The following is a 14738-nucleotide window of genomic DNA, read 5'->3' as shown; positions in this document are numbered from 1 at the left end:
CAACAAAAACAAAACAAAAAAACAAAAACCAACGACAACTAAAAAGCAAACAATAGGTCATAAGCAACTAAATTTTTTGCAACCAACCATAAACTGCATAAGCAACATGTAAGTTGTAACAGACATCTGATAAACATTTTTAAATATAAACATCCCCCTATCACAATAACCCTAATAAGAAACAGATAATACCTCTCCAACTTTCATGAGCATAAGTTGCAACTGTACAAATGTTCGCAACTAATTTAAATATAGTCCGCTAGTTATTCAGCAGAAAGAAGCCAAGATCAGTAATAATTCAGTAAAAGTTTACCTAGCGCAAAGTTCGAGCAACTAGTGCCTCATACCTTCATTGGCACAACATAAACTATCTAAAATTCATCTTTATGCAAGTAATCATCATTGAAGTGCTGTCCAATCTGCCACAGAAAATGCCGACTCACCATCTAAATCTCAAAATGGATGATATACTACCATACTGAATATTTTCAAAAACTAAATAGGTTGAATTCAACATGAAAAGTACTATGAGTATATCACCATGGCCATCTATATCAAGCAGTGCCAAGGACCTAGTCCGGAAGTGCCAAGGACCTAGTCCGGAAGATGCTTACACAGACCCTAAAAACGAATTACTTTCACTGGTTTTAGGTACAAATCTCTTAAGCCTCAATTGTGCCCAAGTTTCGTTTTTTTTTTTTTTCCACAATGGTTTTGAATCTCTTAGTATGGCTTTAAACAATTGCATCTATTTTTACTTATCCCTTCACTTGTGTGTGGTTACAAGGTAAACAAAGATAAGTTCCTTCTTTAAGTGAGGTTTCATAATCAAAATATGGAACTAGTTAGGTGCTGTATCCACAAATTATCCAAGAGAAGCTACGAGTGTTGCAGTCTTTTGTTTTTGGTTTTGGAAGAAGACAATGTAGGTGCCCTAGAAAGCAAGATTATGACAACATATGCACACATTTCACATATGACACATATTAGTGCCTTGCTTAAAAAATTACACCGTATTGCAACTTTAATATAAAATTTAATACGTATTGACATTTCTTTGTGAAAAGATAAATTCACTTATTTTTCTTCCGGTCAACAAAAAATCTGGATTTTCAAGAAGTAAAACGCAGTATTGAGTATGGTAATGACCAGGACTCATTTCTAACAATAGGCTCATATAGATAGCAGAGTCATCTTTTCAAAAGTACAGTTCCTTTATTCCTGTAACTACTATTCATGGTAGATTGTCGTTCTTGCAAAATCCTTTTCCTTTTCTTTAATACTTGGATTATGTGTGGTAGATTTCTCATCTAACTGAAACTTTTGAATTTGGATGGCCAACTTAGAGCATCCATGGATCAAAGAAGGTGGAGAAGCGTCAGACAAACCCATAGACAAAGTAAGTGCTTTCTAGGATGAAGCGATTCAGAGCAATGAACAAATTGAAAAACTTGCATTGAAGGTATATTTGTCCAGAGGTCTCTCACATGGAGTACTTTCATTTTTAATCTGCGAAGCATTATATAAGGGCATGAGTCGCTACAGAAATACATACATTGGATCTGGTTGTGCTTCCCTTCTAATACAGTATACAATTTATGAATATGATGTGTGAAATCAAACTTCCAATGATTACTGCATCAATATAGATATCGCAGTTTTTTAGTACATTAATATAATTATTTTTCATTGAAGTCATATTATGTTGATAAATTTTATCTTTTTGAACCAGAGCAATATCATATTAATGTTAGGATTTTGGCTCGTCAAATATGTCCTAGTTGGTTTAGGATTGTTTTAGGAAAATTAGAGGTATACCAATTCTTGTCCTAGAAGGATTAGGAAAGAATTTCAGTTTTCCTTATTCAATTCAGGTTTGGATTTCTAGAAGTCTATTAGGATTTGGATAAGTGTAATTTCCTAATCTACTTAGGAATAGGAATCCAATCAGCCTTGGGACATGTAAGCCAACTCTATATCTATAAATAGGGTGTGGCAAGGCTTATTTTATGGAGAGGAAAGACAGCCAGAGACAGCCAAGAGTTTTGAGATTAGTTCTAGGGTTGCAAAGTTCTGTAATCTCTATTATTAATCAAAGGAGCGGTGATTTCTCTACCTAGAGAAATCACAACTAGACGAGGCAAAGTTCACGCGAACCAAGAGATAATTCTTGTGTGACTCTAAGTGTTTTAATATTTGCTAGTTTAGTCTATTGCCGTCGGTTACATCAAAGAACAAGATCTAGAAGGCGAGTTATTTAACAAGTGGTATCAGAGCCTAGGTTAAGGGGTTCTATGATGTCTAAAGGGAAGATGAATGCGGATCTAGGACCTGCGTTAAAGCCCTTTGACGGCAAGGATGACTTCACGGATTGGCAAAGGATGATGAAGAACGTCTGACAAGATTTGGATGATGCACTCAGCGGTGAGAAGCCAACAGGCATGACAGACACAGCATGGACTAAGGTTCTCAAGAAAGCCAAGAGTTCCATCGAGATCCATCTCACAAGATCAGTTCGGTCACACATCACAGAAAAGATGACTGCCCAAGAAGCATGGGAAAAGTTGGAGAATGTTTATATGGGCAAAACCGTGTCCAATAAACTTTTTCTAAAGGATGAACTATTCGGACTTCGACTGGAAGAAGGAGGTGATATTGAAGATCACGTATGCAGGTTTCAAAATTGCATAACTAATCTTCAGAAGGTCGAAGAAACTTACAAAGATGATGATATGGCTATCATCTTGCTGAGGTCTCTACCTTCGTCTTTCAAGCACTTTCGAACAACTCTAATGTTTGGAAAAGAGTCCTGAAGCTTGAAGACGTGATTCAAGCTCTTCAGTCATATGCTAAACTAGATCATATAACTGAAAGCTCTCAAGGCCTTTATGCCAAAGGCAAGGAGAGGGGGCGGGAAAAGACAAAGGAAGAGAAAACAGGCAACAGAGGTAGGTCAAAATCCAAGAAGAAAAAGGAAAAGAAGGAAGGTTGCTTCGAATGTGGTTCAGCCGATCATTGGAAGAGGAACTGCAAGATTTGGAAAGAGAAGAAAGCCAAGAGGAAGGAAGCTCGGGTTCAGCTAGTGCGATCAGAGCATGAGAGTGACGGGAGCTTCTTTCAGAACATCAGCTCCAAGGCTTTCACAAATTGGATTTTGGATACCGGATGCACTTTTCATATGTGTGCAGATAAGAGAATGGTTCGATACTTACAAAGAAGTCAGCAGCGGGAAGTTTTAATGGGGACGATTCTTCATGTCCTGTAAAAGGAATCGGCACTGTTCAAATCAGAATGTTTGATGGGATGATACGAGTTTTGGGGAACGTTAGATATGTCCCTAGACTAAGAAAGAATTTGATTTCCTTGGGTACTTTAGATGAGGCCGGCTATGAGTACGAGTCTAAAAAGGGAAGACTCGGGTAGCCAAAGGATCACTTTGGTGGTAATGCGGGGTGACCTACAACCCAATAAGCTGTATAAGTTAATTGGGACCACTATAGTTGGGGAGCAGCTGTTTCGTAAATCAAGGTATAGAAGACAAGACGAACTCCGCATCATAGGCTCGGGCACATAAGCCAGAAAGGGTTGCAAGAATTACACAAGCAAGGCTTATTGGAAGGCGTGTCATCTTGCAAACTGGACTTTTGTGAATATTGTGTTCTTGGAAAGCAAAGGAAGGTATCATTCACAAGTAGCAGGTGCGAATAACAAGCAAGGAGCAACTCAGGCTATATTCACTCGGATGTTTGGGGCCCTGCACCAACCAAATCAAATGGTGGAGCCAGGTATTTTGTTACTTTCATGGATGATTTTTCTAGGAAGGTTTGGGTTTATTTCATGAAGCAGAAATCCGAGGTTTTTGCAAAGTTCAAGGAATGGAAAACAGAAACCGAGAATCAAACTGGAAGAAAGATCAAGTACCTGAGAAGTGACAATGGAGGTGAATATACAAGTAATGAGTTTACCGATTATTGCAAGCAAGAAGGCATCACAAGGCACTTCACAGAAAGAAGAATCCCCAACAAAATGGAGCTGAGAGGATGAACCAACTCTCATGGAGAGAGAGAGACATGCGATTTCATGCGTGATTGCTCGATAGTTTTTAGAAGTGTTAATCATGCAAGTTATTTGATTAACAGATCACCATATACTCTGATTCGGTTTTAAGAGTGCGAAGAGGTATGGTCGAGAAGTCGGTGGACTATTCCAAGCTCGGGTATTCGGCTACAGTGCTTATGCACATATTCCAAGCGATGAAAGGTCCAAGCTCAAACCAAAGACTACACATTGCATATTCTTAGGTTTTGAGAAAGGAGTGAAGGGTTTCAAGCTTTGGGATATCAACAATGGAAAAAGGTTGTCAGAGATGTTGTCTTTGATGAGACAACCATGCCTCTGAATAAAGTCGAGAGCGAGGGAGAAGAAAGACGATGCTGAAATTGAAGCAACAAAGATTCCGTTAATCAGCCTGCATTTAAGATGCTGAATCTGATGGTTTTGAGGAAGAAGAAGAGCATCAGCATCGTTCACCGTTAGGAATCAGTGGAGCAAGAAATAGGGCAGATTGAAGGCACTCTAATCCGCCAGACATCCCAAAGGGTTAGAACTCCAACCAACAATCCACCTGCATTCCAGAGATGCATAGCACTGGACAAACCTAATCGGAACAAGAAGAAACTGATGTGTTTGGGTTTGACCAAGACGAAGTTAATTATGCTCTTAACATTAGTCAAGGAGATCCAACTACTTATCGAGAAGCTATAGCAAGTGATGAGCGAGATAGTTGGATAAGTGCTATGACAGAAGAAATGGAGTCTCTTTACAAGAACTCTGTTTGGGAGTTGGTTCCTAAGCCCAAAGACAGAAAGCTAGTTGGATGCAGGTGGGTATTTAGGAAAAAGGAAGTACTACATGAACAAGATGCCGTGAGATTCAAAGCAAGGCTCGTGGCTAAAGGGTACTCACAAAAGGAAGGGGTGGATTATGATGAGATCTTTTCACCCGTAGTTAAGCATACTTCTATCAGATTGCTTTTAGCAATGGCAACTCAGCATGACATGGAGATTGAGCAGATGGATGTGAAGACAGCGTTTCTTCATGGGGATCTAGAGGAGACAATTTTCATGGCTCAACCAGAAGGTTTTGTTGAATATGGGAAAGAAAACCTAGTATGTCAGCTAAAGAAGTCCTTGTATGGCCTGAAACAGTCTCCAAGACAGTGGTACAAGAGGTTCGATTACTTCATGCTGAAAATCAATTTTAGAAGATGTTTATATGACTGTTGTGTGTACTATCATGTGTTCCAAGATGGGATGATCATATTGCTATTGCTATATGTGGATGACATGTTAATCGCTTGTCAAGACAAGTCTAGAATTCAAGACTTGAAGAAGATGTTGAGCAAGGAGTTTGACATGAAGGATCTAGGTGAAGCACAGAAGATCCTTGGCATGGAGATTCAGAGAGATAGGACCGTTGGAAGGATCTGGATATCACAAGCCAAGTATATTCAGAAGGTTCTTGAGAAGTTCAACATGCAAGAAGCAAAGGCAGTTTCGACTCCTTTGGCAGCTCACTTCAAGTTAAGTGGGCAACAGTGTCCTAAGTCCGAGGAAGAGCAGCAAGTAATGGAGAAGGTTCCTTATGCTAATGCCGTGGGCTGCCTTATGTATGCAATGGTATGCACACGTCCAGACATAGCTCAAGCAATCAGTGTCGTTTCCAGATACATGGGAAATCCAGGAAAGCAACATTGGGATGCAGTCAAGTGGATTTTGCGTTATTTGAAGGGTTCTTGGCGACAAAGGATTATGTTTGAGAAGCAAAAAGAAAATGCAAGGGTGTTGGGATATGTGGATGCTGATTATGCAGGGGACTTGGACAAGAGAAGGTCAACTTCTGGTTATGTGTTTACATGCGCAGGAGGACCGATCAGTTGGAGGGCACTACTGCAACCAATTACAGCTTTGTCGACCACAGAGGCAGAGTATATTGCATTGGCGAAGCTGGAAAGGAAGCAATTTGGCTTAATGGCTTGGTAAGTCTAAATGGGGATCACCCAAGATTTTGTGAAGCTGAAGTGTGATAGTCAAAGTGCCATTCACTTGGCAAAGAATCAAGTTTTTTCTGGAAGATCAAAGCACATTGAAGCAAGATATCACAGAATCAGAAATTGGGTGGAGTCTAAGGAGATTTGGATTGAAAAGATTCATACGGATGACAATACTGCAGATTTCCTTACAAAGATAGTGTCGGCCAAGAAGTTCAAGCATTGCTTGAACTTGATCAATCTCGTTGATTGATTAAAGTGGAGCACCTCCTCACTTGAGGTGCAATGAGGCAAGAAGAAGATTGCCAAGGTGAAGACTCTTGAAGATTTCCAGACACTGCTTCAAGGAGGTTCAAAGATACTCTGGGTGCAACGATCAAGACTTGGTTTGACTCACCAAGGTGGAGATTGTTAGGATTTTGGCTCGTCAAATATGTCCTAGTTGGTTTAGGATTGTTTTAGGAAAATTAGAGGTATACCAATTCTTGTCCTAGAAGGATTAGGAAAGAATTTCAGTTTTCCTTATTCAATTCAGGTTTGGATTTCTAGAAGTCTATTAGGATTTGGATAAGTGTAATTTCCTAATCTACTTAGGAATAGGAACCCAATCAGCCTTGGGACATGTAAGCCAACTCTATATCTATAAATAGGGTGTGGCAAGGCTTATTTTATGGAGAGGAAAAACAGCCAGAGACAGCCAAGAGTTTTGAGATTAGTTCTAGGGTTGCAAAAGTTCTGTAATCTCTATTATTAATCAAAGGAGCGGTGATTTCTCTACCTAGAGAAATCACAACTGAGCGTAGGCAAAGTTCTGCGAACCAGTATAATTCTTGTGTGACTCTAAGTGCTAATATTTGCTAGTTTAGTCTATTGCCGTTGGTTACATCAAAGAACAAGATCTAGAAGGCGAGTTATTTAACAAGTGGTATCAGAGCCTAGGTTAAGGGGTTCTATGATGTCTAAAGGGAAGATGAATGCGGATCTAGGACCTGCGTTAAAGCCCTTTGACAGCAAGGATGACTTCACGGATTGGCAAAGGGAAGACTCAGCTAGAACGTAAATGCAAATATATTTAAATATTCAAATATATTTAGAAAATATGACAAATGACACCTAAAAAGATAAGCAACGTAATTATATCTCTTCTCATACACATGCAACACACAAACAAGGCATAAATTTTCTCTCAACCCTAAGTGCACACAAAGCAACAAAGCTAGAATGTAAATGCATACCATGTCTAATTGAATCATTATCTCAAGGCTTACCTTTGCTACAGAGAAATCCATATTTTTATTGTTATATTTAAAGCGTATAGCCGCATGGCTATACTGGTAAAATAGAATATTTTAAACGTATAGCTGCGTGGTAGAATATCAGCCGCTTGGCTATCCTTTATAAGCCATAAACAGAATATTTTGAAAGAGAGTATGGCCGCACATAAATTCTCTATTTTAAAAGGGAGTATCGCCGCACGGCTATATTCCGTAAAAAGAATATTTTTGAAGTATGGCCGCGCAACTATACTCCATAAAAAGAATATTTTAGAGTGACTACACGCCATAAATATAATATTTTAAGAGTATAGCCGCTCGGCCATTCCGTTTTTAAAGACGTTCTCACAAAAATTCGAGACCCTTCCTTGATATGTAGCTGAAGCGATGAATGTCCCGATCAATCTCAAAGTGGTTAGGACCTTGCATGTGAGAGAGCTTGATAAAGTCAGACAACATGGTTTTTGTGTTTCATCTTCTTAACACTCAGCAACATAAATGTTCAATGTTTACCTTGTAAAAATTGTGCCAGGGGCGTGAAAGAACTCGTTTGTCATTATATGCATGTACAAGCTTCTTCTCAGCAGAACTCCAACCGAGATCTTCAGGATTTATCACCCCAGTCAAGATCTTTAGTCTTTCTCTGAAAGGTACAGTGGAGTCCTTTTCGAATCCTTTAACTTTTTCCGTCTCATCGTCAACCATTTTCTAAAAGCATCATTCAAATATACCAACAGACTGAGTGTTCCAATAGAACATAAGATCATTTCCATCAGGGAGAGTACATCATAATAAAGTACATGCCTATCCAAATGGATGAAGTTGCATACAAAATGAAGTTACCTTGATGCTGTCTTGGAATTGAGGAGAGATGTCTTTATTAAAATTCTCAGAAACTTTGAAATACATTACAAGACTCCTCCTCTCTCCATCACTATCACCAAGAAACATTGCAGCAGGATAAGTAGGCAATTGCAACAAGGCTCATCCTCTCTCCATCACTATGTTAGATGTGTGAAATCAAACTTCCAATGATTACTGCATCAATAAATTATTTTTCATTTCAGCCATATTCTGTTGATAAATTTTATCTTTTTGAACCAGAGCAATATCACCAACTCCAAAACTAAAAACAGTATAAGAGAAAACCAATGGCAAATGTACTCCAAAGGAAAAATATTGTACAAAGATCAGGGCAGTCACTATGGCTGAAATCAAAACTTGCAAGGAATCGTAGGGGTCTAGCTGAAAGATGTGGATGAAGAGAAAGAGAGATAGATGTGGATGAAGAGAGAGATACCTTTGTAATGCTCAGCCAGTCCAAAACAAAACTCACAAAAACCACAACCAAAGGGAACCCTACGGCTAAACACTGACATTTGATACCTCTGAAAAGTGTCTATGAAATTGATCAAAATGAAAACTCGAGCAGACAACTTCTTCTGTAATGATTCCTAATTTGTTTAAAGAAATAGTATAGCCGGCCGACTATACTCGGCCTTCCCAATTTGTTTAAAGAAAATAGTAATTTTTTTAAAGAGCGGCTATACTCTGTTTCTCCAACTTTTTTAAAAACTTATAGCCGCGTGGCTATACTCTGTTTTCCCAATTTTTTAAAAGAAATAGTATAGCCGGGCGACTATACGCCGAAATAGCCGCCCTTGACTATACGCTGTTTCTCCAATTTTTAAGAAATAGTATAGCCGAGCGGCGATACGCTGTTTAATTACTTAAATAGTAACTTCTTGCCTCTCCGACGGAAAAGCCAACACCAAGTTAAAATCATTGTAATCTAATGATCCTCAAAAACAAATATTTTCAGAAGTCTCACCTTTTTCTTAATCTTCCTGCCTGGAAGACGCTTGACTTCTTCTTGCTTAGGTGCTGAAGTGCCACCACCAACCTCGAGAGAGAGATAGTGGGGGTAATGAAATACAAAAACTGCTACATACATCTATACACATATTTACAGTATTACCTGAAGAAGAAGCGGCTCCATCTCCACCGAAGATATACCAGTAGACTGCAACTGGTTGGCTACTTTATCAGCTTCCTTCGCATTAGCCTCTACCCAAAATAAAAACAAGAATTAAATTATTAACAAAAAAGATGACAAATTTATTAAATATAGCAAGTGAAGAAAACAAAACAGAGCAATCATAAGGAAATAAGAGGTGATGCCAAAATATATTTCACAAAATCTGATGCTATCCAACTCATTAACCAAAAGCTTGAGCCAACTTTATATCCCTCTTTAACTCTCAATTAAATCCCAATTTCTTTGCTTTTCCTCACCCTCAATTGCTTCTGTTTGGTTCATTTTGAAATTTTTCCTCACCCTCAATATCTTAAAATTTCACTTCCCTAGGCAGTTTAGATAATGATATTCGTCCTACAGTGTAATTTCAGGACTTTTTGATGTTCGAAAAAGATATCCGTTTCTCCGATGATCAATTTACAAATTTTTTAATACTAGTACCTAACTTAATCCAGTTATGTCTATAAATATTACATAAAATGGTTCTTTTGCTTGAGCTTTTAGAAAAATATTATGCAAAGAGGAAGTGCTTCTTAACTTAGGCAACAATCCATTTTGAATAATCTTAATCGATCAAATCCTGCCAAGAACTTGCAAATGACAACAGAGCCTCGTTTAAAATTGTATTAACAACCAGAAGCAATAAAACCATGTGCTACCAAATATCTTCATCACTTTCACAAAAGAGTAAGATTTCAAAAGCTAAGACTGACTTTCAGAAAACCAACACAAACCAGACCCTAGCTAGTAAACTGTTGCATACTCTGACATGACATCAGCCAAAATAAAATCAATGGAGGAACATAAATTCAAGCCTTAACTCAGGACTAAATCGACACCGCATTAAAAGAGAGAAATTATTGCAAAATTACAAGGGATGAATCTTGAAAACAGTAGGAAACATATAAGACCCGGGTCATCAGTAAAGCACTAGGAAGGATACATAAGCATTGGAGGGCACCGGAATACCAAGTGAGTAGAATCCCAAAAAAGCTATCAACAAGATATGAAGCACACCAGGGTGCATTGATTTCGATATCATGCCAAATACAACCAAACTGGATGGAAGAGAAATCAATATGCACTTGCAAAACACGAGACCACAAACTCAAACGAAGATTGATCTCAAAGTCATAAATCAATGGTCCAACAAGATATAAATCAATCGTAGTTGTAAAGTCGGAGACAGATGTGTGGGTTCACTAATGGAGAGTTGGAGAGCTATGCTTTAACGATTTATAGCGTACAGCCGAGCGGCTATACTTTTAAAATTTCTATTTATAGAGTATCGCCATGCGGCTATACTCTTAAAATATTCTACTTAAAGGGTATAGGCCTACTTAGAGCACTCCCACCCATTTGCCATGACAAAGGACAATGGGACGCAAGGGCTATTGCTATTCACGTGAATAGTGGCAGCCCTTGCAAAAGGCTTGTGGTGTTTCCATCCATTGCCATGACAACTACTATTCACATGAGATGTGAGGAGAGGAATTTGTATAGAGTTTTGGTGTGGAAAGTGAAAAACATAACTAAGTATTTTTTTTTAAAAAAATTCTGAAAATTCTAGTATTTTTTAAATTTTTATAGATTTGTTAAATTTTTTTTTTTGGTTCTTGTGTCAGCAAAAACCCAGTGCTAGAGCAAGGGTTGATTTTGCTTGAGGGCCAACTAAGGTCGGTGAGCCCACACCACCTGGCAAAAAAGCCCACTGGAACTCGCTTTTTCTTCTTGGGCCCCCTGCTGTCAACTGGAATAGCTCTTAAAGTATGGCCGCTAAGCTATAAGGTTATAATTTCTATTTATAGAGTTCAGCCAACCGGCTATACATTTAAAATTTCTATTTATAGAGTATAGCTGTGGCGATCGTTTAAAATATATAAAAAACTGTCCCGACGAAATTTAGTTGCAAAGGTGTATGCCAAATATTTACGGATTCGACCTCTGCCGGTTGTCGGGAGGTCTAATACGGGAAAGATTTGTACCGATCGAATTTCGTAAGATTTTTTTTTTGAAAAATAAATTTAAACTTAGTATCTTTAAGTAAATAAATTTTTATTTTAAATTTTGTTTTTAGTAATTAAATAACATCTTAGCCTTATTTAATTATTTTCATTAATAATTATTTCTTTAGTGAATAATTAGTATTAAATATTTAAATTAACTTCATAAATTATATTACTTGATAAATAGTAATTAATTTTTTTAATTTTTTTTTAATAAAATAATTAAATTACTAATTAAAGTAATTAAAAAGAGAAAGCCATATTATGCTATTTTAAGGGTATAGGCACGTGGCTATAAATTTAAGGGCAATGATTTCCCCACTCCTATTTTATCCACTTACACTCATTTTTTAGTTATAAAAAAGGAGTGTAAGTGGATAAAATAGGAGAAAAAGGAGTGAGGAAATCACCACTCAAATTTAATATATTCTATTTATAAGGTTAGGTCCGGTTATGTCGTATCTGTGATCGAAATAGTATAGCCGCTATACTCGAATGCTTATCTCCAACTGTTGTAAATTCAAAATAAAATCAAACCCCATAGTAAGAGCAATCACTAGTTTACTGGGAAGCATAATGAAACTCATTTCAAAGAGACATACCGGTTCAGAAGAACATTAGGATTGTAGGGAAACAGATTCTTTTGGTGTAGACCTTCAATAGAAATTTTAAGTGAAAGTAAACACTCTTTGGCTTCTTTGAAATACTGTCCTCCACTTTGGGTGTGCTTGCAGCCATTTTCATTTTCTTCATCAGGTTCATCATCAAGAAATGTAAGATGATTTTTTGTTGGTGCAAGAGAATCCTCTCCCCAGGAACTCGAGCCACCCAATGAAACTTTTCTTCTCTCTTGCAAAATGATTGATTTGTAGCTTGCCCACCCACTAGAAATTCCACAAATAAGCTCCATGAATCGCACACTTTACGTAAGCACCTAAAAGAGAATGCATTAAGGACGGTAAGAAGCAAATGAAAGAGACAAAGAGTTGCAATTAAAAACAACGAAATTGATTCTTGTTTTGCTAATTGGTTAAGAAGTCATGTAAAAGCAGAGGGTTAATGTTTAATAGTTTAGTCACCGAGGTCGACACCAGAAAAATGCAGCCCACCACGGTTTAGATTTCATAAGTTAAGAGAAGGTGTGGAAAGAGAAAAGACCTTAAAAGATATTCTGCACAACTAATTCTGGTATCTTTTGAAATAAGGTAATCAAGAAGCACCTGATGGTCATAGCTCAACTGCGAAATAGGAAGGAAAAAAGAAAGTGCACAATGTAAGTGACTCTTTTTTATTCTGCAATACCATATACTTCAAATTAACAACTAGGAGGCATGCCGAAGTGGAAATGCAGATATGTAAATGTCCAAGAGTGAGCATCTTGCCTCTAATAGGAAAAGATGGAACAAGAGTACAGGATTGAAAAGATCTGAGACACGGAAAAGTAAATTGCCATAAGAATCCTCAAATGCAACCTTTTCCTTTTCATCCCTATATAAACCCAAAAATCTTGTTAAAGGGAATCCATGATGATAACTTTTAAAACAATGGAAAACTAGGATATTAATTCCTTACTGTTCTGCACAACAAGGTACACAAGGCAGATGCAAGAGCACTTTGAATAATACATCATCCTACAGTTCAAAAACAAGCCAATAAATGAGGACATGAGTCTAAAAAACTGCAAGAAAAATACGACAAATGAAGAATACAGAACTGCAATTTTAGTACGTGAAATTGTTGAATAAGATGATGTGTAGTCAGATAGACAAAACAAAATATGGATTCAAATTTTCTTTTTTTGGGTTGAATAGATTGCCTATTATGCTTATATCGTTGCACGTAAACATAGACAAAAAAAACTCCTAGTTTCAAAGATAAAGAAGACATACCTCTTTGATATACAGTTGGATGAAGGATTTGGCAAAGTCAACACATTCTACAAAATACATTTCATGGTCCACTGTCATATTAGCTGGAAGACGCCCTTGAAGCCAGTTATAAAGCTCCAACAGATCTTTCTTTCTTAGACAGTAACATTAGGCTTCTAGTACTAGAAAGAAATCAATAAAGCAGAAAGGCATTGGTGAGCAATGCCAATGCGCCTCCCTCCACTAACCGACCTCTCCCTGCATGCGTGTTGACGACTAATTTATCCTTTCCTTTTCTTTACCCCAACCAAGACCACCAGGAATTATAAATCTCTCATTCCCTCTTCATTTGCCTCCCAATTCTCACTCTCTCAACAACAGAAACACAGTTTTCTATCTCTTCCTTTCACTCCACACGAAACAAACCCCTCATTTCTTATGCCTTTCCTCATTTTATGTCACCTTTCCTCCTTCTCACACACTATATACCTGTCACCTTTGCTCCTTCGCACCAGCTAGCTTCGTCTGTCTTCATTTGGAAAAAAAGGACACGACCACGCCTCGAGACCGCCCCAGCCGCCTACATCCTCCTAGGCCCCTAGATCCGCCAGCCGCCTAGGCCGCCTAGATCCTCCCAGCCGCCTAGGCCCCCTTAACTCCCGGTGTCGATGTCCTCCCGCCTAGCGCCTAGGCCGATATCTCGAACACTGCCAAAACCTGGAACGACCTTGCTCAGGCTCCTAGACGTTCGTAGTGATGAGTTCGAGTTCGATTCGCCAGAATATTTTTAAAAACCGAGTATAGACGCGCGGCTATACTATTTTTTTTAAATTACGAAAATACCGAGTGAAGCCGACCGGCTGTACTGTCGCTTTAAAAATAAAATTAGGAAAAAACCTAGCATAGCCACGTGGAAGTGCTATTTTTAAAATAAATTTGGGAAAAAACGAGTATAGCCGCGCGCCTATACTATTTTCCAAGAGATATGAACCAACATTCTAACCTTTCTAAGAGAATGGATTCATCTTCATAGGAATCTTTGGATCTACCATATGAACCACCTTTTGCTACGATTTTTTCTCTTATTGTTCCTTTTTTTTTGGTTGTAAAAGTCATATTCTGTTGATAAATTTTATCTTTTTGTACCAGAGCAATATCATTAACTCCAAAACTTAAAACAATATAAGAGAAAACAAATGGCTGAAATCAAAACTTGCAAGGAATCGTAGGGGTCCAGCTGATGCAATTGCATCAGCAACCAACTGAAGCTTCCTCATTTATGAAGTCAGCATGACTAATTTATTATTAAACACTTTCAAAAAATAATTTCAACCAAACAGAAACCCACACAAGTAAGATGGAATATAAAGGTATACCAATTTCCGAGCTGTTTTTGTCGTGTCCTTCCGAGAATGAACGAATACCATTGCCTGATAAGCTTGCCTGAGTGATTCAAAAACCTGGCAGAAAAAAGTATCAATCACTTAAATAATCATTCTAATG

The 14738-nt window shown here is 37.9% G+C and overlaps 1 protein-coding gene across 1 annotated transcript; it reads right to left on the bottom strand.

Annotated features, from left to right (window-relative positions):
- Window positions 1-6054: 6054 nt before the first annotated feature.
- LOC148915462 (uncharacterized) lies at window positions 6055-13334 on the bottom strand. The gene is made up of 8 exons (XM_089041922.1): window positions 13257-13334; window positions 12940-12998; window positions 12750-12855; window positions 12526-12605; window positions 12249-12301; window positions 9302-9390; window positions 7837-8031; window positions 6055-6126 (listed from the first exon to the last, which is right to left on the bottom strand). The coding sequence occupies exons 1-8, from the start codon at window positions 13332-13334 to the stop codon at window positions 6055-6057; spliced, it is 732 nt and encodes a 243-aa protein (XP_088898048.1).
- Window positions 13335-14738: the final 1404 nt, after the last annotated feature.

This window comes from Prunus mume, linkage group LG7 (genome assembly GCF_029339155.1).
Source record: "Prunus mume cultivar Tortuosa linkage group LG7, ASM2933915v1, whole genome shotgun sequence".
Classification (NCBI taxonomy): Eukaryota; Viridiplantae; Streptophyta; class Magnoliopsida; order Rosales; family Rosaceae; genus Prunus; species Prunus mume.
The sequence above is the reverse complement of the archived record's forward strand: the minus strand, read 5'-3'. Positions and strand labels throughout refer to the sequence as shown.